This window comes from Heliconius melpomene, chromosome 9 (genome assembly GCF_056956725.1).
Source record: "Heliconius melpomene rosina isolate 202511_hmr_F chromosome 9, ASM5695672v1, whole genome shotgun sequence".
In the NCBI taxonomy this organism is placed as follows: Eukaryota; Metazoa; Arthropoda; class Insecta; order Lepidoptera; family Nymphalidae; genus Heliconius; species Heliconius melpomene.
Window position 1 is genome coordinate 4,763,418 of NC_140397.1, and position 26,836 is coordinate 4,790,253.

The window sequence follows — 26,836 nt, forward strand, 5'->3', positions numbered from 1 at the left end:
GTTCCTACTATATTTTTCTTTAATTTCATACCAGGAAATTTTAAACATATATTTTTTTAATATATTCATTCTTTATCAATGTAAAAAGGTGTGTTTTTCTTAACCTGTCCAAAGCACTAAAGTATCCTTTTGATTCATATGTTTTAAATATTTATACCCTTTCATATAAAATAATATTTTGTAAATAGAAAATAAAAAATATATATGAACGGGTTAAATTTTGTTTATTTCATTAATATAGATGCACTTGCTACAGACAGTGTAATTTAATTGCTGGAAATGGATTCGATTTTTCAAATTTTATGCTGCCTTTGGTTCATATAATTATTAAAATCGATGTTTAATTCTACAGAAATAAATTCACAGTTAATTAAGAGTACTAGGAAATTATAAAGAAATTTTGTAAAACGGGATAAGTTGATCAGAAATATTCTTTATTATAGAACATGCTTACAAGAGAGCTTTAACAATACAACATTTTAGACTCCATTAAGTTAACAACAAAAACACATCACAACAGCGAAGACGACTAGGAAATGTGAAAAGTCACAATAACACAATAAATGTCGAATTCCATTATGAATGTTGTATACCATCGTTTTATATCATTTTAATTTAATAACATGAAATATTTTATGTTTAATCGGCGTTTATGTAGATTTTATGTTTTAATATATTTTTTTATTGTACTGTTGTAAATAAAATAGTTTCATAATGAAAATTCGACGTAACATAATAATATTTATTTATACAATAAATGTTCACAAGAAAATGTATTGCTCATAAATTCCAATAAGATCAACAATTCCTTTAAGAGTTGTAAAGTTTAACGACATTGAGATATTAAAATTTCAATATTATAAATATATTTATTCACAACCACATAATGTGGCAGATTGATTTGTTACCTTAGGCACATTTTACCCTTAACAAATTAAAACTACGAAACATACATACAAACGTATTGACAGTATATTTATTTATTTATTTTTAATTTCTTTATATTTTTTTATTTAGTAGAATAATCTCTATAAAAAAATATTTTTACAAACTGGTTTACAGTTTTATGCAAAATAGCACATCCATTATAGTGTGTGTGTTGTAGTACACACAATTTCACCAACTATACAATTGTAAACTGTAGTACTATTTTGTATATATTGCATAATTTATTTATGAATTACATTTTAAAAGAGATAAGTAAGTAGAGCAAATTGGAGTTTGCTCAGGCATGCGGCAGACTGAGAGCTGGCAACCCTTAATTTTCCAATTCCTTATGCGATTATCTTTCAAATGATGTGCGATTCATATGAGTATGAATCGCACATCATTCGTATGAGTACAATTTTCTCCAAAAACGAGTTACAAGAAAATGTAATATAATTAAAGGTGATTGCGGCAGGATTCTTCCAGACAACCCAGGTGTAATCTGTATTATTCATTAATATAGGTTTAATTAAGAAAACTAATACGTGCAGGTTTCAACGGTGGGATCTCAGGTTATATCTACATATAGGTGCTGTATGTGCCTGTCTTTTATTTTTTTTAATAAGTTAAATAAATTAAAAAAAAATAGTTTACGTACTAACTGTCATCAGTTGACGTCAGCAGTGTCTTTCAAGTAAAGGCTTTTATGGCGCCATAAATTAAGAACTAAAATGAAGACTTTTATGACCCTTAAATATTTACTGTCAAGTTAGAATTTTGAAATGAAATGTGAAATTGTTGTGGATAAATTCCATGAAATATATAATTATGTACTTAAGTAAGTATGTATTTTAAATATTTATAATAAAGACCTCTGATCAGAATTTACAAACAATATTTGTAAATTCTGATCAGAGGTAGAAATTACATAACAATATTCGGCAGAATGCTTCTCCGTAACCGTTTTAACCGTAAAATCTTTAGTTTATTATAAAAGTATTACTTATCGTAATTTTATCTTTTAAAAGATTATACCATTAACATTTTAACAATTAAGTCACTCAATTCAATAATTCACTTTTTACTTGCAAATTTTAGGGGAACTTTATCAATCGCAAACTTTATTGTATTAAAAAGTAAACAAAGAAGCACAAAAGACGACTATTTTTAATTACTAATAGCTTATCCGAATTCAGAACCACTAAAAATCCTAAACAGTTTGTAAATGAATAATTTTGTAAAAAATCTACTAAGTATATACTTTACACGCAACGTGACAAAAGTCACAATAAGATACGGACCATACCAATCTTCGGACGGCCGCAATATAGGTACGTTTCAAGATTTTATATAGTCTGGCAAATATGTTATTGATAATGGGAAGCACGCGCGGTAAATTGCGCAGTATACTATGCGCAGAGAACGTTCGATCAGTGTTACCCTGTTATGTTGTTTCACCTCACGCTTAGCAAATCACATTTACCTCTACGATAATTAAAATATCTGATCATGTTTATGTTGTAGTAAATTATACAAAACGAAAATTTTATGAGGATATCTAAATATCGCAAAATAATCAGCTGTTCCATACATTGTTGTCGAGAATAAAATCAAGACTAGCCCGAAAAGTATAATAACATTTTTGAGTCAATAAATAATTAATCAATTCTAAGCTTCTGCTTATATAACTAATGGCACATGATATTTACGTATATGTGTATATACTATAATACACACTTATGTACAACATAAACATTCAGTGTGCATAATACAAGCTTATAAACTATGCAATATGAATAAAGAAATATCTGGCAATATTTAAACTTCTTAAAGATTATATAAAAGAAAATAATATTGGGTAAATTATTTCAATAAATTTTGAGGTACAAAAAATGAGAGTGCGGTATCCCTTTGCCATAGTTTGCCATTTGCGTCAGTGTGAGCGCTACGTCCTTACAGGAAATTCGCACCCACACATCTTTAAAGGTACAATCGAGCACACACTATATTGTTCAACCAAGAATATAATTAATTGTAAACAAAAATGCCTTTTACCGTTTTGATTATTTGCTTTATTATTTGTCAATTTTTATTTTTTACTTTCTTGCATGCATTAATTAACGTTTTAAATAAAACGGTAATAAAATTTTGATTTAATTTGGAGATATAATTTATTAACATAATTTATTTGTTAAGACCTCTATTTCCATTATTAAAAAAAAATTTAACTTACCCATAAGTTGATTTTGCATGTTGCCTAATGCGAAAATCTTGTATTTGTTTGCATGTTTTATATATTAAATGTGCTTTTTAAATTTTACTTTTTTTATTGAATTTGGATTGAGAAGATTTGTATGTGGCCTCATTTTAATAATTTAATTCAGTTTTTTATTTAATTTTTCAATTTACCATATCTTCATTTTGCATGTTGCTTTGGTGTTTTTTACTAATTTTTATAATATTACTAGATAAATATGCTCTACTACGCCATTCCGTATATATGATGCTATCATATGATATTATATTCATATTTCATAGTAATGAACTGATAGCGTTGCACTCGACTGTACCGTAGCCCGGTCACACCCCGCAATGATTCCCCGCGAGCCCTTACGGGGAATCGGTCCGGCGTGAGCGGGTGTCTATGTGCAGACATCAAAATACGCTTTCTGCGCAATTTGCCGCGCGTGTTTCCCATTATCAATAACATATTTGCCAGACTATAAATTAGAGATATATTAGGCCTAGTACCGTACTTGCCAATCGCAATAAGATCATTAGTGTCTTTAAGTCTACGTCATTCATCATCAGCCTGTCCTCGTCCACTGCTGGACATAAGCCTCTCCAATGGCACGCCACTGAGTCACGAGTAAATGCCATTAATATATATTATTTCCTAGAAACAAGAAACTCCCCGTCTCTATGTATATACGTATACTAGCGGACTCGCGCAGCTTCGCTAGCTTATTTAGGGGTGAATTCTAATAAACCATGAAAACATGTGTTCAATGAAATATTTTTAAGAGTCTAAATTTCAAATTTTATAAAAATCGGTGGCTTTTTAAAGATTTTTCTATACAAACTTTCAACCCCTTATTTGCACCCTTAGCGGGAGAATTCTAGAAAATTATGAAACACGTATTCAATTAAATACTTTTAAGAGTCTGAATTTCAAATTTTATAAGAATCGGTGCCGATTGAATTTTTTTTCCATACAAACTTTCAACCCCTATCTCACCCCTTTACGGTTAAAATTTTACAAAATCCCTTCTTAGTGGATGTCCAGATTACGAAAGTAAACATCTGTCCAAATTTCACCTTTCTACCATAAGCGGTTACGGCTGTGCGTGCGTCTTACCTCAGTCAGTGAGGACAAGTCCTTTTATATATATAGAAGATAGACTAGCGGACGCGCGCAGCTTTGCTTGCTTATTTAGGGGTGAATTCTTATAAACCACGGAACATGTGTTCAATGAAATATTTTTAAGAGTCTAAATTTCAAATTTTATATTAATCGGTGGCTTTTTAAAGATTTTTCTATACAAACTTTCAACCTCCTATTTGCACCCTTAGCGGGAGAATTCTAAAAAATTATGAAACACGTATTCAATTAAATACTTTTAAAAGTCTGAATTTCAAATTTTATAAGAATCGGTGCCGATTGAATTTTTTTTCCATACAAACTTTCAACCCCTATCTCACCCCTTTAGGATAAAAATTTTTCAAAATCCCTTCTTAGTGGATGTCCAGATTACGAAAGTAAACCTCTGTCCAAATTTCACCTTTCTACCATAAGCGGTTACGGCTGTGCGTGCGTCTTACCTTAGTCAGTGAGGACAAGTCCTTTTATATATATAGATAGATAATGACGTTATCATTATTCCTGAAACAATGCGTCTTGAGTAAAATTCACGCGATTTGCGTCAAAAATCAAAGATAAGAGAATGAGAGGACAGTATTATAATAACTTTACGTAGAATTTTATATAAATAGTAATAATTAATATTTATATAATTATTATTTTAATAAATATTGTTTTATATATAAATATATTATACTACAATTCAAATTACGCACACCATTGGTATTAATGATTGTAACTTAAAGTATTTACCATAACGTCACGGTCTTACCAATAAAAAGGTAAACGCAAAATGGGTCTTATTTTACTTAAACTTTAACTGCGCATTGTACTACCGGATTTGTTCTTTTGTGCTGGTTTCAATAACTTCATAGAACGATGGTTGCTTCAACCTATAAACAATGAACAACTCGTTAATGCTTTTGTTAGATTAAAACAAAAAAAAATAACACATTTGATTTTTATAAAAATTATTTTATTTATAAATTAATTAATAACAAATTAAAATGAAGGAAAGTATATGTAAATTTATGTTGTTTATGTTTCTTTTATTTATAACACAGTGTACAGGAAGTGGACAGCGTTACAAAATTTCTATGGTGAGTCTTTTATTTATTTTTTTAATAACAAATAGCATTACAATAAATATTAATTATAAAAAGTGTTTAATTATTTGAGGCCGTCATGGCTCAGGAGCCCAAGAGTGTGAATGGAACGCGACGGTTGAGGGATCGGTCCCCACTCGAAGGATTAAATTGTTTGTTAATATTTTCATTTCTTCGCTCTGGCACCAAGGCAAAAGCCCGGTGGTTCTGTCTGGCTGTCAAGACCGTTTATCACAGGAACGCTTGGAAATAGCGAGTTGAAATTCAGACCATACACTCAGATCTATGAGTATCTTCATAATCTTATTTCTACATTTATTTAAAAAGAAGACATGGCCATTTATACCACAAAAAATGCGTATTTCGATAGTGAAGTTGAAGCAGCAGTGAAGTTGATGGGTATGTACGTATCACATACCTAATTATTTTTTAATATTCCGCAATCCGCATCTATCGGGATAAGCAGAAGGGGCCTAGCACTCCGTTCCCCACGTCCCCCACGCTGAACTCCTGAGGCATTGTGTATTGACCGGTGGAACTCAACTGAAACTCAAAGAAATGTGAATTTCTTCGCTCCGACGTCGTTCACACACTTGTGCCCCTGAGCCACGACTGGCCTTAATTAAAACTTTTATATCTTCTATTTATGCATGGTCATTTAGGATTCATTTCATCCTTGTTGTGACTGATTGGTTTTAACAATGAAGTTTGTACGATTTGAAAAATATCGTTATATTTTAATACCTAATTAGTAACCGATACATCGATTCACATAATATAGGGTGTCTAATTATAGCAATAAAGCATTTAATTTAGCTTAAAATATATTAGAAACTAATGGCTCCTGCGCGGGATCGCCCTCTTTTTATGGTTTGTACCTTTTAAGGAAAAAAGGAACCGTTATAAGATCACTTTGCTGTCTACCTGTCTGTCTGTCCTCTTGACTGTTTTCCTGAAAAAATAAACGTATATCTATCTACATCTACTCAAAAAATATATATTGCCGTTTGTATCGCAAAAAACGTGTATTTCGACACTAGGGAGAGAAGGAAATCGTGTTGATGATGATGATGTTTCATTTAATGCAACATCGATATTTTAACTGCTAACATCCATTTTCATCGAAAATTATTGGAGAAAATGGATGAGATGACGATGAATTTCAGAAATAAACAAAGACATTACCTGACAGTCTTACTAAACGCTTGCAAACTGCCATGGATGGAAAGCTGAAACCTTTAATTCGAAATTAAACGAGACTTGAGGAAGAACAATACAATTTTACATGGAGTTGAGGAAAAAGAGAAAAGGTCAATGGAAGTATTAGACCTTGTACTGAACATTTAAAACAATGTAAATTTGGAAAAATGGGAGATAAGTAACGTTCAGAAATGAGGGAAATTTATGTTATGTTAAGTGTACTTATTTAGCAAAAAATGGTTGGTTATTTTAGAAAAAATATCCTTTTTTATATAGAAAAATGTTTAGCTATTTCATATCTACTTAGGTACGCGCGTACGGCAGACACGGTTTTTCCGGGATAAACCAAGGGAATTTCGAGATAAAAAATTGCTTATGTTCTCCATAACGTCTTCTATCGGTCAATTGAGTCCCACAAAGATTATTTCACCTGTTGTATCCACAACAAGCTTGGGCATTGGTCAATATAATATTTTTTTTATTTACACAATACAGATTTTAATTCCAACTTCTCTGGACTATAATTATTTCCTTTTCCTTATTAAATAAGGTATCATCTGGTGACTCAAAGAAACCAGCGCTGTTCGTGCACGGGGAAAGTCCGGTGTGGGATTCTGAATCGCAATCGCTTTACTTCGTTGACGCTCTGCAGCAGAATGTCCATCGGCTCGACTATGTCTCTGGAGAAATACATACTAAACATATCGGTTAGTATAGTTATTAAATCATCTTCATGTTATTTTTTAAGGCTAGGCAGAGGGTACCTAGTGTCAAGACAGTCCGCTCCTAATTTTCCATCAAATTCTAGCGATACCAGAGCGATGAAATGAAAATATTAAATATTTCATTTCCTTGAGTTAGAATCGAACCCCGTCGCGTTTACAGCCACACGCTTGTGCCTCTGCAGTGCCACCGCCGGCTTAAATCTGATATTTGTTTTATTGAATAAAATGTTTCTTAACAAATCATATTTTAAAGGTTACGGTCAAGTCAACGTAGTGTCTCTGGTGGCGGGGTCCCGTCGGCTGCTGGTGGCAGTTAGATCTGCATTATACTTATTGGACTGGAATGTCCCCGGCGACGCCGCATTGCGTCTGTTGACCTCGGTGGATGAGGGGTTGCCTGACAACCTGATTAATGAAGGGAAATCTGATACCGAGGGAAGGTTTTGGTTTGGTAAGTATATTTATTGATAGAATTTGCAAATAGTCAATAGAGCAAAAGCTTTTCAACATTCTACTCTTCTGTTTCAAATTTTATGAATAATTGTTTCTTATTGAAATTGCATGAATTAATTAGATATATTGTCTTCTTATAATTGTAATAGTACGAACGAATCAAATAATAAAATATTATCTGGCGACGTCTCCAGATAATATTTTATTATTAGAATTAGAAAGGTATATCCAACGCTAAAATTTATCTACCCCGATCGAAAAATACAGATGTTGTATACATTTGCTCCTAATAAAGAATTAGAGGTATCTACTATCTACAATCGTACCTTGAAGTTATTTGAAATAGTCATCGATGTGCGCATATTCCTTTCTAACTATTCAATTATAAGTAAATGACTTTTAGGTACTAGAGGCAGTCGTGGCGCAGCGGCACAAGGGTGTGACTGTAACGCGACGGTAGTGGGTTCGATCCCCACTCGAGGAAGTGAAATATTTATTCATTTTTCTATTTCCATTTCTTCGCTCTGGTGTCGAGGCAAAGCGCGGCGTTAAGTTCTGCCACTCAACACGCAATGCCTCTAGATTTCGGCGGAAAGTGTGGAACGGAGGGGTTCCCTCTGCCTACCCTGCTGTGTGCGGGATACAGCGTGACGCTGATTTTTTTTTAGGTACTAAAGGACCCCAGATCGGTGACGATGTTCTTCCCGATAAAGCAACATTATACAGTATAGACCAAAATACATTCCAAAATCCACGCGTCCAGTTACGGCCCGTTTCCATTTCTAATGGAATAACTTGGTCTTTAAATAAAACTGTTATGTATTACATCGATTCGCCGACGCAGAAGATTGAAGCTTTCGATTTCGATTCATCTACGGGAGATTTAAGTAAGTTCATTATCTATATATATAAAAGGACTTGTCCTCACTGACTGAGGTAAGACGCACGCACAGCCGTAACCGCTGTGCGTGCGTCTTAGAAACGTGAAATTTAAACAAATGTTTACTTTCGTAATCTGGACATCCACTAAGAAGGGATTTTGAAAAATTTTAACCGTAAAAGGGTGAAATAAGGGTTCAAAGTTTGTATGGAAAAAAAAATTAAATCGGCACCGATTTTTATAAAATTTGAAATTTAGATTTTTAAAAGTATTTAATTGATCACGTGTTTCATCGTTTTCTAGAATTCTCCCCCTAAGGGTGCAAATAAGGGGTTGAAAGTTTGTAAAGAAGTTATTTTAAATCGGCACCAATTTTTATAAAATTTGAAATTCAGACCCTTAAAAGTATTTAATTGAACACATGTTTCATGGTTTTCTAGAATTCTCCCCCTATGGGTGCAAATAAGGGGTTGAAAGTTTGTATGGAAAAATCTTTAAATCGCCACCGATTTTTATAAAAATTGAAATTTAGACTCTTAAAAATATTTCATTGAACACATGTTTCGTGGTTTATTAGAATTGACTCCTAAATAAGCAAGCGAAGCTGCGCGCGTCCGCTGGTTATGTTATAATTATAAGACAGATATAGGTATATAGGTGAGGCCAGTCAAGAAGCACGACCGTGTGACAATAAATGCAACAGGCTGTGGGTTCGATTCCTACTTGAGGGAATGAAATATTTAACATTTTCATTTCTTCGCGCTAGTGTCGAGACAAAGCGCGGGGTTGAGGTCCGCTACTCAACATATAATACCTTCAGAATGCGGTGGAGTGTTACCACTAGGTTCATCTGGTTTTTGACCCAACAGCTGGTATATGTTGTACCCACATATATTTTTATAATAAAATATTGAAAGGGAAGGGCTATTTGTTTCTGTATATGCATGTCAGATTATTTTTTTCATTCTATTTTATAGAGTATATAATAATATATAGTAAACTAATCAATCAAAAAATAAAAAGTATATAATAATAATCATAAATTCTTACATACATCACTATATTATTCAAAACGTATAAATTCTTTATAGCTGGAAGGAGAACTATTATAGATATATCTAATTATGGCTACGTAGATGCTATACCCGATGGGATGACGATCGACAGTCAAGGAGACCTTTGGGTTGCCATCATGTTTGGTGGTTCGGTAAGAACTCTTTTGTTGTTAATATAAGAGAAACTATTTATTTATGACAGATTTCATATCTTGTCTGTCACTTTAGACCAACGATCATAGAATAATAAAATAAACAACAAACTGTAATATTTTTTTCTGCATAGATAAGAAGTATGTTATTTAGCAATATTCATATTAAATTATTATATTAATAATTCCTTATAATAAGATAGGAAAACCAGTTTAAGAGTTTCATATTAAATAGATATAAAAATGGTAGTTCATGTAAAAATCGCGAAAATCAAATATTTAATCCATCTATTTTTTTCTTTGTAAAAGGTTTTACACATTGACCCGGACGTCAGACAGGTAGTATACGGCTACAAGTTACCGGTGTCCCGCACCACCTCCGTCTCCTGGGGAGGACCTAACTTAGATGAGTTATTCGTAACTACTTCGAAGGATCCATTGAATAACCAAGAAACTATAGGAGGAGCGATATTCACTATTCGAGGCACTGGCAGCCAAGGCGTCAACCCATATCGGTTTAAATTCGATAATGCAGACGAATATTAGTTCTAATATCATATTGTTTATGACTCAGTAACAAATCAACCGGAGTTTTAAGATGGAAACAATTTAGCTAATTTATTTTTAATTTTATAACGTTTGTAATAAAGAGCAATATTTGTAAATATGTAATTAAATAGGTAATAAAAGATGACCCTACAGGTAGTTCCTACTATATTTTTCTTCAATTTCCTACCATGAAATTTTAAACATACATATTTTTTCATTTATTAATTATTTCTCAATTTAAAAAGGTGTGTTTTTCTTAAACTGTTCAAACCACTAAAGTATCCTTTTGATTCATATGTTTTAAATATTATACCCTTTCATATAAAATAATATTTTGTAAATAGAAAATAAAACATATATATGAACGGGTAAAATTTTGTTTATTTCATTAATTTAGATGCACTTACTACAGGCAGTATAATTTAATTGCTGGAAATAGATTTAATTTTTCAAATTTTATGCTGCCTTTGAATATATTCACAGTTAATTAAGAGTACTAGGAAATTATAAAAAAATTATGTAAAACGGGATAAGTTGATCAGAAATATTCTTTATTATAGAACATGCTTACAAGAGAGCTTTAACAATACAACATTTTAGATTCCTCCATTAAGTTAACAAGAAAAACACATCACAACAGCGAAGATGACTAGGAAATGTGAAAAGTCACAATAACACATTAATAAATATCGAATTCCATTATGAATGTTGTAGAGCATCTTTTTATATCATTTTAATTAAATATCATGATATATTTTATTTTTAATCGGCTTTTTTCTAGATTTTTTGTTTTAATATTTTTTTTTATTGTACTGTATATAAAACAGTTTCATAATGAAAATTCGACGTAACATAATAATATTTATTTATACAAGAAAAAGTATTGCTCATAAATTCCAATAAGATCAACAATTCCTTTAAGAGTTGAAAAGTTTAACGACATTGAGATATTAAAATTTCAATATTATAAATATATTAATTCACAACCACATAATGTGGCAGATTGATTTGTTACCTTAGGCACATTTTACCCTTAACAAATAAAAAACTACGAAACATACATACAAAAGTTCCAACGTATTGACACTATATTTATTTATTTTCTTTATATTTTTTTATTCAGTGGAATAATCTCTATGAAAAAACATTTTTACAAACCGGTTTACAATTTTATGCAAAACAGCACATCCATTATAGTACTACAACACACAATTTTACCAATTATACTATTGTATACTGTAGTACTATTTTTATATATTGCATAATTTATTTATGGCAACATTTTAGAAGAGATAAGTTTTGAAAAAGAATTTCAAGACAAGCAAATGGGACTTTATGTGTAGACCTAAGAATATATATTATTATTTTTTTTTATAAATTTTGTTTAAGTAATTTTGTGACCAATTAAGTTATTAAATTTAAAAATGTGCAAAATATAAAAGCAATTCAATATTATGATATATGTTTGATATAACAACACTTAGTTATATAATAATTATCCAAACGCACTTATTAAATATTAATAATGTAATAGACATTATTTTTTTTAATCTATAATATCTATCTATCTATTTTTTTTACTACAACAGTCGACTATGAAGTTTATTTAAGGTTTAGAACCGAAAACTAATTATACTGAACTATAAAAAATATTATCACATAATTCCCTTACGACTAAATATAAACCACCACACATAAAATTTTATTAATAATTAAGTAACAATAATAATGGAACCACATCTCATGTGTGAGATAATAAAAGTATTTAATAAATAATCATTATATATATTCTATAACCAAAAGTCATACAACTATAATGAAATATAACATTGAAGTTTAAATTGCAAGAAAAAATATATATATCGAGTTTGACTGCAAATCTATGCACGCGGTTAAAAAGCAGTATAAGGCCAATCATATTATATTTATATTTTAATGGTTTATAATTATAACTATTGCATATTTAATATATTTTTTTAATAAATTAAATCGACTAACAAACAGACTATGGAGTACATAGTTGTAGAAAATTACTTTTTTTTTTTATTTATTACCTTGGTCTATTAGAGAGCTATATAAAATATACAAGTCATCTAGCATTTCTAAAATAAGTCTAGTTTTGAACAATCCTGCGGTAGAAGAAACTCGTTGGTTAAAAAATACAGACAAACATATATTATACTTATTAATACCATTTATCCATATATATAAATTTTAATATAATACGTATTTATTAACTTTGGACGTTATAAAGTAATTAGAAGATATTTTACACTTGGTATTCCGAGTTAAGTCGGAATACACAACTAGTTTAACAAGACTAACAATAACGATCACTTTCATAATGGTTTATTTCTTTTTTTTTTTGGTCTAACACGTACGATAAAAAGTATAAATAAATATAGCTAGATAAATTAAAGATACTAGATATCTATTTGTATATTAACGCCATCACAGCTACAGAACTAACGGTTTTTAACTGTAGGTTAGGTTAGTTATTTTAAAATTTCAAACCTATGCTAAAAAATAGACAAATTTGTAGCTATGGCGACTTTAATAAAGTATGCAAATCTTAATAGCTAAACATTCAACACTAACTGAGTATAGACATGGAAGCTAAACTGAGGTAGACGCTTATACAAATACTAGTGGCAATAGAAGAAAGCACATTTTGTATGGAAATTCTAAAGAGAAACATTAATAGTTTCATTTAACACTATATTTAATAATTTTTTCTTTTATTTGCGATGAAACTTATCAAATTTTAATTATAATATATTTTTAATATATTTTTTTTAATTTATTCTTTATTTTTGTTTGTAGAAGCCTTAAAATATTGAAGATAAAAGGTAAATTTAACTATCTACGCGCGGCAACACTACACTTTCTAAAAAAATAATTGACATTTTTGCCATATTGAAATATTCTTTCATATACTTTATCATACAAGTACATTAAAAATATAATGCTGCATCTACACAAAAGAAAACCGAGGACTACTTCTACATTTGCGCTAGCCAATAATTTATAGGAATGTGTAGTCCTAAAATATATTAATATTATTACTATTAATAATGTTAATAACAGTAATTAGAAATTAATAATTAAATACAGACAGAGCACATTTCATATAACGACACTCAACGACAACGTTCCTGAAGTATCTCTCTTCTTTGGTTGGTTTAGGTTGTGTTAGACACTATATTCTATATAGCTTGGCGGTTATTCTCAATAATGCCAAAACAATTTAATTATCATCACAATATTGTACTGAAAATACTAAGAAATAACTTTTAAAATAGTATTAAAGTCTGTATATACCTATTATATGTGAATACTATAGATGAAAATATTTCTTATTTTATTTATACTTTTACCAGTTCATTTAACGAGCACTCCTTTTAATTTTATTATGGGTGTCGTTATATAAAATGTATACTGTGAATTAAATTATTTTTTCCTAAGTAATTTCAATTGGAAATCTAAATACATACATCTATATTATACATAATAATGCTGGCAGTGTTACGCTGACTCCTACTACGTGATATGATATCTACACTAAAATAACGACCATATTACCATGGCGTACAGTACATTTTAGTTTAACAACTAAATTGCCCTACTAGGCCTAATAGCAACAATTAGAGGAGATTTTTTTTTGCATTGTTTTAATCCAATAATGGTAAATGTACACAACATCCATTTACCATTATATTATAACTGTGAAAACCACCTTTTCTATTTGGTTTTTAATAAATGTTTAGATTTATTTTACAATATCATTCAGATATTTGTAATAGAAAACAGATCAGTAGTGTTTATAATTTTAAAGTAAAAATATATATAAAATAAAACCATAGCAACCAAATTTTCATCACCAATTCGCAAAATGAGGGAAGTATAAGAAAAAAAACCCATTGCACCCTTTAAAATGGTTCATTATTTTACTCAGACCTAACTCAAATTAGTTAAATTAGAAATCTATTGTAACTCATGATTTCACAATGTGTTAGTATAAATATTGACATCACACTTAGATTCTTAGAAAAAAATATTAATAAACTGGTGTTTTTTTTTTCAAATTGCATTATTTACTTCAACTTTCAATCATATAACTTTAAAACTGAGGTGAAGTCAAATTATTTTGTAATTTTCCCACAAATCGCAATTTTTTTGACTTAGATGTTTTTTTGCACTTTCACTGTGAAAACTATTAAACAAGTTACTTTTCAACTTTTGAACAATAAGTCCTTAGGTTTGTTTAATTTAGTTCTAAGAGTTATTTTCACATTAAAACTTAGGCGCAATGAGTCCAGTCATGATATCGAATGTGTTACCGTCGGGCGCCACGCGTATGGGCCCCGCGGCGCTCAGCACCGTCAGCCAGCCCGCGTCGTCCACGCCCGACACGCGACCCGATATAGGAGATCCTTCTGCATTTTGCACTTTGATTTCTTCGTTACTGTTGAAAAAACATTTATAAATAACTATATTTATATACAGGTTGATTGGTAGATAGAAAGGCAAACTGAAATCTTCAACTAGAAAAACGTTTTAAAAATTTCAATTCTTTCTTCCAATCTTTTTTCTAGTTCTCACATTCTTTCTCAGCTTTTAATATATTCCTTTACAAAAATTATCTGAATATCATATGTGTGCAATAAAATATTGGAAAAAAAACATATTTTGCGTGTTTTTTCACCAACTATTAGTATTATTATATTCTCTGATGCATGCCTCATTTAATTATGTAACATAATGTCGCCTGAAATTTTTAGTACATCTAGTACATGTATGTATGTACAGGTACATACAGTGTTGTAATTTAAAGTGGTGCTGACAAAAACACTCTGTATATACAATAATATCTAACTCTTACATAATAAATAATTTTGGACTTACCGTGCATGCCTACTAACGTGCATAAACAGGGAAAACGCGGCGTTAATTTCCACCACTGAACACGTAGTCTCGAAAATAAAAAAAAATACCTTTAACTTTAAAATGTATACTCACTCATGTAACCAATATTTATAGTATTCCTCTAAAAGTGCTTTATTGCCTTCATTATCCATAGAGTCCAATATTTTTTCTAATTCCGAACAATATCTAGCTAGGAACATCTCTATTGATATCGGCGCTAGTGATGTGCCATGTTTATTATTATATTCCGATATGATATCATTTATGCAAGTTGTAGGGATACTGTTGGATATATTAACACCTGTACCTGAAAATTTAAACTCAATAATTAATTAATCATTTAATGTAATGTTTGTTTTATTTCAATCAGTTTATAAATGAAATATAATAAAGTCTTTTTGTCGATAATATTGCAAAATAAGTGTTTTATTGAATTGGCTGAAACTTTAGTTTTTTTACGTATTTAAAATGATAAAACTATTATTCTTACCAATATCTATGATAACGTCATCGCCCATACAATTGGCAGAAGTGATCACACCACCGATCTTAACCTCACGCCCGTAGTAAATGTCGTTAGGCCATTTTATTCTGGTGAACAATAAGTATATTATTTTGAATCAGTTTGTGAATACGTTATAATATATCTTATATTGTAATATTAACTAACTGGGATATTGGAACAAGAAAAAATGCGAGTCAAATCACTTTTTTCAACTTTAAATAAAACAACAACAACATTTGAATGAAAACAAAATTATGCATGTATTCTCTAATGATTTGTTAATTATTTTGTGTGCAATAAAGTATTACTACTATTATTATAAAAATACCTAATATCCAGACAATCGTAGCCAGAGTATGCGCGCACAGCTCGCACCGCCGCGATGGCCGCCGCGTGCTGCACCAGCGGCAAATTGGGAGAGATCTTTTGCCATACCTGGTAGAAAGATCGAATGGTAAATATGATCTTTGACAAAAAACTTAATAACTTCCAAAGCAAATCTAGGGATTTGAGAGCGTAGAATAGACTGATGCCCAACCCAGAAATTTTACTTTGAACAAAATTTGCCTCGAAAAATAACTAAAATCTAGGCCCCATAAAATATTTCAAGATACAAATACACAAGACAATCAAAAAAACAATTTATATTTGTACCTTCAGGGACATGGCCGCCTGTCCGGGCGGCGTGATCCACGAGTTGCCGCCACGGCCGCGCGCGGAGCACTGCCGGCGCGCCACCGCACCCACGCCGTGTGACAACGTACTATGTGATATTAGCGTAGTGGACGACAGCACGTCCGCGTATAATAGCGCTCGACCGAGCTGGTTGGACGTTAGGTTCTGTAAAACCAAATATTATGGCATATTTGCATATGCAAATGCCTATAATTCTATTTTAGTAGCGTTATTGTATATTTTGGTATTTTTTCATTGATAGTGCTTATTTCAGTAGTTACGTGTAATGTTTATAAGTGATAGGCGTATTGTATAACGTGACATAAAGTGACGCCGAACTTCGCATATCGAGTATTATGCACACGACTGTACAAGCACGAGTTTGACTTGTGGCTGTGATTCCAAACTTCATAAGCTAAGGCCATCGTTCAGCGTCTGACTTCCTTGGGAATTAATTATTTTTATTTCCTCGCTCTAGTAACAAGACAAAGTGCAGCGTTGAGTTCCGCCACTTAACACGCAATGAATCAAAATTTGTGCAGAAAGTATGGACGGTTCCTAGCTGTCTGATTACTCTACCTAGCCTTTGTACATTATGAAATTTCTTTAGTCCATCATTAATGATCAATTTTATTTAAAAAAACATACCTAACATTTTTTTAATATTTTTCAGGTGACTTCTATTATTACGGACTATTTGATCCAACCAGACCAATTTAAAAAAAAAAATAAAAAAATATACACTTACATCAAAATATTCAACAGTAGAGAAGTTTTCGGGGCACTCATACAAATACACAGGCAGGAAGGTTTCAGAGGGTAGTTCTTTAGGTGTCTCGTCTCTCATACACCACTGTATTGTCATATCACCGAGTTTCTGCAACCGCTTGCCCTCCACTGCTGGACACCAACTGTCCACTAACGACATTTTTTGCTAAAAATATAAAGACCGCACCTATATATTTTTGAATTTTTTATACGGAGTCTTTTATCGAGTAATTTGGTAAATGTAACGATTTAGTATTATCTTTTTAAATATCCACGAACAAAGTACTGCAAATCACTGTCATATCCATTTAATTTTTTATATAAATTAGATAAATACTAGAGAATAACATTAAATATGTTTTATTAAATTATGATAAAAGACTCCTGTGTAACGTAAACATGCAACAACGTCATATATAAAATTTTGATAAAAGTTGTTTAGCATTGCTATTTCTTTTAATATTCTAGCTGTATCTGGTTAAGCGACATTTAAAGCATTTTACAAAATATATGCATAATTTTATTGTAGCCTTATCCAATATCAATCAATTAATCTTTCAATATTAGCGTCAATGTGAATTTGGTGCGTATTTACGTAAACGTTGCAACTATATTAGAAAAGTTAAATTATACAAGATATAATTATTAAAAACTACATGCGATTAAGATTCAAGCTTTCTATCGCAAAAAAATTAAGACATACAATTCCTTTGAGACTTTAGGAATAAAATAAAATTTATATTTATTTAGAAAAATATTTTTAAATATAGACTTGAGCGCTAATAACAAGCCAAGGATCTTTAAAACGTCGAAATCTGACATTAACATGATAGTGTATTAACACGCATGGCCAGGCTCGGCAAGCGTCCACAAAACAAGCTTGTAAACGTGGTCTTCGGCTTGGTCTTGCGGGATCTTACGAAAGGTATCCCGGCCATGGGGTCAGTTACAGATTTCGAACACAAAACAAGGAAAACTTGAGGCAAGAACTTGCGACGGATTTGCACTTTTCCCTCATGAGTTTTCATAACATTTGCCGATTACACTGCCTCGCTTTTCGCTTTCTTTAGTGTTTTTATTTATTTAAATATATATGTCGGGTTTAACGAAAGAGCTGAAACAACTTTAACGCCGACGTCTGCCATGCTTGCCTATTTGCCTTGTGTGTTCTGGACACACGTGTTTTGGATCTCTTGCCGAGCCTTGCCAAGTGTGTAAATACACCTCAACGTTTCATAAAGTCTCTATGGCGCAAGCGTAATTTAACAAAGCGAGCTGTCGCTCACCGGGCATCAAACCGTCACGTGGCCCGGCGCGCCCGACCGCCGCCAGCCGCCCTAACAAACACCACGATATCTATATACCAGTATTGTGTGCTCTATGTTACTATGAATGTATGAATTTTTGATCGTCTTTGGTTTCCAATTTGGTGGTGGTATGGTTGCCATATTGACTTACACGATTTGTGGAAAGAATAAGAAAAGCGTTTAATTAGCCCGTGATCAATTACTATCAATTAATACTAATTATATAGTAATTGAGGTCTCTTGTAAGTTGTATTAAATATGACTGTAGACGAAGGGATAATTTAAGTGTAGCATATGAAATTTAATTTCGTAATTTCAAATTGTGTGATTATAATTGTCTTATAAAACAATCTAAAGAATATCTTTTTCATTATAATTTATATGAATATTTTTTTATTCTTGATCTATTTATAATTAGGTGTGAAATGAACACGTGATAACGTAGTGAAAAATGAATTATGTACGTATATGTAAAAAATGTACTTATGTCCAAATACAGTCCAATAAACCTTTTTAAACAAAAACCTTGATTTAGTATGTTACAATCCTATGATGAATTTCAACTTACTTAAATCATATCACGAATAAAACATACGTTATAAATAAATGACTGTGTCTCTATAAGCTCCTATCTCATATAAAAAAAATACTTTTACTAGTTAATGCATAACACAACTATAATTATAATATGACGTTTATATTTTAATAAATCCAAATCATAGACAATACATTTCACTCAGTAATAAAAAAAAACCAATGTTAAACTAAAATACAAACGTCAAAATCAGCAAATGCTACCATGACAAGAAATATGGCGATGCTTGGTGATTATGTATTTATATTAAATATTTTTACCACGTGGTTTCCAAGGAAATAACCCTTAGTGTAATCTATTTGGGTGACATCTCGGGAGTCTTTGACATGAAGTCCTAAGATATCGCCTAGGATTTTATGTAGGATCTCCAAACGAGCTTCGTTACTTCTTATGCCTTCTTCACCTAAATAGTCACTGGGGTCAGCTTCCAAGTGAATCTAGTTATAATAAATATAAACAAAAATTTATTTCCGGGATTTTTATACATTTTAAATGAAACTTTTGTAGTAGACCGTGGTCAAATGGTGGTGGGAAGACTTAAGTGGTTTTCGTCTGTCCATTAATATAACTATTATTTTAAAATACCGCCAACGATTTCTTTATCGCCAGGCAAACTTACCTGGAATTTTGTACAATGAGCAGACTGGTTTCCAAAAGTGTATAAAATATGTGTATAAAAATATGCGACTAATCAGGTTTAAGAGTTTCGTTTAAAAAAAAGATGTTTTAGAAAAGAAAATAGAAATATATACATCATAATAAATATTTTCTAATGGGTAGTAGAACACAGCTACGTCAATTTTTGTGCAACTTTAAGCTTTAAAATACTGTATATTTTTAATCAATCTATATTTTTTGAGAGATCAGTAAAAAATCAAAACAGTTAAACAAAATACTAATAAGATTTCCGCACCTGTGAGAATATAGCGACGCCATTATTAGTGACGTCTGTGGCTTGCAACAAAGATGGCGTCCGCCATGTCTCTTCAGACGCTAACACCTGGATGTCCAGTTCATGTCCAGGATGTCCCGTGTATTTTGAAGGCCTAAAATATATAGTAAAATGGATTTTAAAAATTATTGCGCTCTAAATATAAACATATTTATAAAAATAATGAATTTAATTCAGATTAAAGATTTTAAAATTATTTACATAATATTCAATATTAAATTACTATAAAATTATAAAAGATATGAATATAGAATTATATATGAACATGCTCTATAACGGAAAAAATAACTTTGTAATACGTCGACTTGGTTACTATACAAGTACTAAGTACTACCTACTAAGAATTCCTACAAGAGATAAGTTGCGATTGCGATCTATTTTTATATGAGCATAAACTATATGAGAAAAGGCAAAATTAACAATAAAATAAAACAAAATCGCGCGAACTATACACTGTGAAAAATCTAAGATACTACGATTACCTGAAAATCCAGCAGCTATATCCATGTCAAAAATAGTTAAGTACATTCAATAGATTTTTCACAAGCTCATTTCAAATAATAGGCAGAAACTAAAACCTTGCAACGTCAAGACACTACACACCAATAAATAGCAAAGATAAATAGTATTTAACAGACAGCAATATAAAGTTACTAAAATATATTATCTTAATTATTATTAAGCACTTTTTCATAAAGAAGGCTGTGACTAAATACTCTTAGATAGGAGTCTTTTTCGTACCAACACATATTAGCGTCCTGACTCGCTCTGTAAAATCACATTTAATATCAATCTAAATGTACGCAACGTATAGTTTTTTTGTAAGGCTGATCTGTTTTCTTTTTCTTTAATAAATGGCAAGTTACTGTTATTTACTATTTAGTATATAAAAATATTAATTAAACTAACTTTCACCTGCAGCTTCACTCACATTATGAAATAAAATTAACTTATAGTTGTGTCATATAATGACATATTTGTTATATCATATGACACATTCTAAAAGCCCAAAGTTACTTTGATCACAGACACAGTTGATTGTATTGAGAAGTTTAATAGAGAATTAATTTTTCAATTCGAACCAGTAGTTCCTGAGATTAGCGGCTTCAAAAAACAAACTCTTTAGCTTATTAATATAAAGTACTAGCGGCATGACTAGCAGTATGTCGAATATTGCAAATTCTCGTCTTAGCGAGCACCTATGTCCTATAAATAACTACTATGCAAAATTTGAGATTCCTAGCACTTGTAGTTTCTGAGATTTTGTGATGAGTGAGTGACCTTTCGATTTTATATATATAGATAGATAATGTTAAAATTATATAATTTATCGTTTAACTTGCCAATTATTAGATTTTAGTTTATATTATAGTACATCACTAACGAGAAGAAAATAGCACATCTAGGTGTTAAACACGCAATATTGAACACTTTCAAATTAGATTATCGCTTCAGCTTAATTTAGCATATACTTATTAAGAATGATTTAGAAAATCATATTAGTTTTATTTTTGAGATTTTTAAGCTAAAGCAATGATTGTTTTAACATCAATTTAGAAAAAAGGCAGACTTTAGGAAATATAAGCACGTGTACTAATACCAATAGAAACACAGAAAATTTCAAAATTCCAGTAAATTTTAATTCTTAATATTAAACGAAAAACACTTACTGTCTGTCACTTTCAGTCGAAAACTGTTTTTTAGCGGGTGACGCCTGGTAGCAGAATATATGGTGCTTCATTTTGACAGACTTCCATTTGTCGTAGGAAAATTGTACCACTTCATTTTCCCTTATCTGTAATGGTAAATTAAAAAATACTTATTTTGTATATACTATAGTAGAAGTATACAATTTAAATAAAATTAATTCAAATTGTATATAATTTCGTTTTATTTTGACCTATTACATCTAACTGTGAAAATAGTCCTGAAACTTGTGGCCTAAGAATGTAAATTAATTAAATATTGCTTGAGCAATAAAATGAAACTATTGATCAACTATTCTTGGAAAGAAATTTCACCTTCGTGGTTGGTACTGCTTATATAGATCTGGTGTTAAGAGACTCCGTTCTCTACTTTCCGCCGATTTTTTGAAACATTGCGTGCTAAGTGCTGGAACTTAACGCCGTACTTTTGCCTTGATACCAGAGTGAAGAAAAGAATATATGAATAAATAATAATTCATTCCCCCGAATGGAATCGAACCCACAACCATCTCGGTACAGTCACACGCTTGTACTTCTGAGCCACGACGTACTCAAAATACGAAAAAACTAATAATTTTAAAAAGTTCATCTCTTCTTTACTACATTTATCTATAAGCATGTATTTTAAGCTCACTGCCGTATAAAGCATACCTCAGCGGTCTTATAATGTGGCAACACTGTGTGCAGCAGGTCTGAGCACAAAGCTAGCATTCTGCCGCCATCCAGCAGGTGTGCCAGCAGCAGAGGCGCGGCGCGACCGGCGCACCCCGCCACGGCGACCAACGCCGCACGCCCGCGCCAAGCACCCGCGCACAGTGCTTCTCGAGACACGCTGTATACTGTGTACCTGTGCCATAGTATTTTTTTACCCAATTTTCAAGATATTGTTCACATAGCGAGGAAATGTAACTAATCTATTCCCCCTAATGAGTATCAAACCCACAAGAATAACGTTTAAGGTAATACGCTATGCCAGTGTACAACCACGCACTCATAATTATATGAATTGACACATTAAATACCGGTTTGTCATGGGCAAAGGAAAAGGGGGGGTTGAAGTGGGCCATGTGAGGAATAGAAAAATGTATATAAAGTATTACGCACGTTTCTAGGGCATAAAAATGTGTATCTTTAATCGGCCTTCTACAAGGCTAGCTAGCGGTTAAAGAACACAATAGGACATTTATAATTAAATAGAGACGCCAGATCTAGGTCAAAATAGCCTTAGTTCATAAAGTTTTGTTTATGCTATTACAAGCGAATACACACAACATTACACGAAACGAAACGACAGATTATACGAAACTACATATTATACATTATGTCCATATATGAGCATGGGCGTAGGTATAGAACGGGTGGCCCGTGCCCACCCCAGAAATTTAATAAAAAAAAATTGCTTCGAAAAATAAAAAAATATATATTCAAAGCTAAAGCTAAATTTTGAACTTAACGTTTCCCTAGAATTAAAATTATATATCGTATAAATATGTAACTTACCTATCACAATCTAAGACTTTCCTCAGAGATGCCTCCAAGTTGTCTCTGGCCACTATACTATCGGAATAGATAAGAACATTGAGTGATTTAGTATTTACTAATGGACGGGAGCTTTTCGTCGACTTTGGCGTCATTTGATACGGCGAACTCTTGGGGATCTCATCTCGTACATGAGACGTGTCAGCCTGACTGTGGGGCCTCTTAGGTGCGGTTGTGCTAACCACCCGTTTATGTGTCGTAATCGATTTAATTTGACTCGAAATATTTAGCAAAGACGAGGACAACTGACTCGTTCCTTTTTTCAAGTCCAATTTTAAACTAGACTTCTTAGGCGTTATGTTATGCTGTATTTCTACAGTAACATTCTCGACGACCAATTCTCTATCTTCGGGTACGGTAAGATTTTTTTCGGGGGACTTCCCCAATTTTTTCTCTGGGGATTTACCAAGTTTCTTTTCTGGTGATTTACTAATTTTCCTTTCGGGTGATCTGTATATGACTTTTTCCATTGTTTTCTCTTGAATAACTTCTGGAGCCTTCGGTTTAATAGGTTCCGATACATCTGGTTCGCTGATGTCCTCAGCAGAAAGAGATTTAGTTGTTATGGTGCTAACATCAGTCAATGTGACATTTCTCCTTGGAACTGTTGTATCCAGAACCGTCTCACTGCCTCCATTCATTTCGACAACACTACGTCTATCGGATTTAATATCGACGACTTTACACAATTTCCGTAATAGGGCAGCGTGTACAGGCCATTGGAATGCTTCACGAGGAAGTCTTAAACTGTGTTGTATTTCGCTCCTTAAGCCTCTCATTGATAAATCAGTAGCTTTGTTAGGCTCTCCAGATATCTGCACAGCTACAAATAAAAAATATCAAAGTGTTTATATAAAAAAGATGTGTAAAATAAAAAATATTATTAGTAAAACTAAAGTTTATTTACTTATTTTTCTTATTTTACCTAGTTAAATCTAATGATTTGTTTCTCCATACATATATGGTAAGCAAAATGATATAATACAGTACATACAACAATCAAATTTTGAATAATTATCATGCTTCAAATTTTACTTACTTTGTATCCTGACAACAGGCAGTTTGTGATTTATAATATACTCCCCACCAATAAAATGAAAGCCAAGGACACTGAGATTCTCTATATTTGTTTTCAAAACTAATGCCAAGTGTGAACCTGCTTTCCAAGCTATCGGTTGACCCATTGACTCCAACTGTAATAATTTTCATTATTTTTTTTTCATAATCACAATTTTTCCATACTCTCATATGATAGATGGAGAAATGAGAGAAATGAATTAAAGACTTATAATATGTGGAGTGAAGCAGTTTTGGTGCAGCAGTACAGTGGCTGACTTTAAACACAATGTGCGTGGGTTAGATTCCAAGTTTGACGAATTAATTCTTTTAATTTCCACTCTCTGGTAATAAGATGAAGTGTGGAGTAGAATTTTGCCACTTAATATGCAATGTCAATAAATGATCCAGTATGCAGCTTAGATAATAATGAGAAGTAGGGTTGTAATAATTTTTTTTTTTCATTCTGGTGGACCTATTGATATTGAGTTCTGTTACTAAATATGCATATCTCAAATTTGGACAGTAAGCTGCGAATGGAGTTATTAATACTAAGTTCTTTATAAGTTATTATATTTAAAATCCATCTCAAATAACAAATACAAATAAAATATAGTTAATCTATATTTAAAAAAAAGTATTATAACTAAATAATACAATTCTTACACTAATAACATCATGATAAGAGCTATCCTCATGAGGATCCATTTCACATTCAAATAGCAGTTCCAGATCTAAATCAGATGTGTGTGATATCTCATCACATCCCAGCGGTAAACCTCCAGAACACGACACCCAATCATTGATGTTTATACATTGTGTTGGCTTCATACTACATATTCTGGATGCATTTGTATAGTCAAGGAGGTCACATAAATAGGCATTCTTGGGATTTGTACATAGTTTTGAACTTAATGTTGGTGTTTCTAGAAGTATGAAAATAATTATAGTTTATACAATGGTACAGTGGAGACTAAATTATCTAGCCAATTCAATTAAAATTTAGAATTAGAATTTAGAATAGTAAAATCAACTTTTCTTATAATTAAAAGCTGGATAATTGAATCTGCACTATGTATGTATGTTTATTATATATAAATAAAAAAGGGTTGATTTTGTTTTACGATTTAAGTGCATTATTCTTTTAACCTTCTTCTTCATACACTTAATTATATTTGGTTTTGTATTGTAATTGATTTTAAAATAATAAAATCAATTAAATTATATGATCTATGGCTTAATAATATAAGGGGATATTTAAAAAATCATAATGAAATCAATAAAATGAAAACATACCTGCAGCATTTTCTGGTACTTTACAAAAAGCAACACTCGTGTTACCGCTAAGAAACTCTAAAAGACGTGCTCTAAAAGAGCGAATACGCCAAGTTTTAATAAAAGTCATTGCAATATAGATTGGAGTGAAAAGCATGCTTATCGATTTTCACTTATCAAGTCTTCAGCAAACGAATCACCTTTTCATTTTTCACAAGTTTGATTAATATAGCGGGTTAGCTTATGCTTAAAGTAAGTTAAATTTTAAGTATCGATTCTAAAGTCCACACAATATGCGGAAATAATCTAATAATGATTACATAAAAACATAATGGTACATGTACTGAATCGTTTTATATTTATACATCACTTATTAAATAATGGTGAAACAAATTATTCATATTAAGTTTGTAATAAAATAAAATATAAATTGATATTTTAAAAATCTAATATCTCGCACATAAATTCCAACTTGGAGAGGGGATGCTGCAAACTCAAAGTCACAATGACATAAGCGATAATGATAAGAGATTGTCAAAGCAATAGAAACCCGTTCCATTACACGTAAATAAAGGATTAAGTATAAATAATTGTTTTTTTTGCTGTGTCCTAGAAATATTATCTTATATCTTTAAAAAAATCAACAATATAATCATAACATAACTGCAACTAATGATCTACCTTAAAATAAAACAGTATAACCAAAAAGTATATATAATCTAAAATAATATAAGCCAACACTGGGTATACATATTTGCGTAAAAAATATTTAGTAAAAATTAGTAAAGTAATATTAATAATAAAGTAATATTATTTAGTAATATTTAGTAAATCGATGTTTTGAGTCTGTTTATTTGTTTGTACTTTGTAATAATAATAGGTACCTATAAATAACCGTATTAAGTCAATATAACATTACATTTATTTTATTCATTAAATAATGGTAACATGGCTCCTTACTAATTATTCAAGATAAAATATGCAATGCTCGAAGACTGTTAAAATAATAAAATTAATATAAAACTCATAACATTATAAAAAGGTCGTCAGGCCAAGATAAAGAATCCGGATAAGTCTACATTATTACGGCTAAGCAATGACGTTTGATGATGGCCTGGACCAAA

The 26,836-nt window shown here is 31.2% G+C and overlaps 2 protein-coding genes across 4 annotated transcripts; one reads left to right on the top strand and one right to left on the bottom strand.

The window, feature by feature from the left end:
* Positions 1-5,093: 5,093 nt before the first annotated feature.
* Positions 5,094-10,564, top strand: LOC146536314 (regucalcin-like). Its single transcript, XM_085189933.1, has 6 exons — positions 5,094-5,388; positions 7,145-7,301; positions 7,573-7,770; positions 8,441-8,659; positions 9,744-9,859; positions 10,169-10,564. Exons 1-6 carry the CDS (start codon positions 5,296-5,298, stop codon positions 10,403-10,405), a joined length of 1,020 nt encoding a protein of 339 aa, XP_085046059.1. The 5' UTR covers positions 5,094-5,295; the 3' UTR covers positions 10,406-10,564.
* A 374-nt stretch (positions 10,565-10,938) lies between these two features.
* On the bottom strand, positions 10,939-26,206 carry Hcs (holocarboxylase synthetase-like protein). 3 transcript variants are annotated; one of them, XM_085189930.1, is made up of 15 exons: positions 25,734-26,206; positions 25,104-25,363; positions 24,421-24,574; positions 23,343-24,204; positions 22,494-22,689; positions 21,807-21,931; positions 20,619-20,633; positions 20,098-20,230; positions 19,445-19,621; positions 17,263-17,448; positions 16,494-16,679; positions 16,168-16,274; positions 15,825-15,925; positions 15,428-15,641; positions 10,939-14,873 (listed from the first exon to the last, which is right to left on the bottom strand). In XM_085189930.1, the coding sequence occupies exons 1-15, from the start codon at positions 25,867-25,869 to the stop codon at positions 14,702-14,704; spliced, it is 3,024 nt and encodes a 1,007-aa protein (XP_085046056.1). In that variant the 5' UTR covers positions 25,870-26,206; the 3' UTR covers positions 10,939-14,701. The 3 variants fall into 3 exon arrangements, with proteins under 3 accessions (XP_085046056.1, XP_085046055.1, XP_085046057.1); XM_085189929.1 differs by lacking the exon at positions 20,619-20,633 and adding an exon at positions 20,878-20,904; XM_085189931.1 differs by lacking the exon at positions 20,619-20,633.
* Between the last annotated feature and the right edge of the window lie 630 nt (positions 26,207-26,836).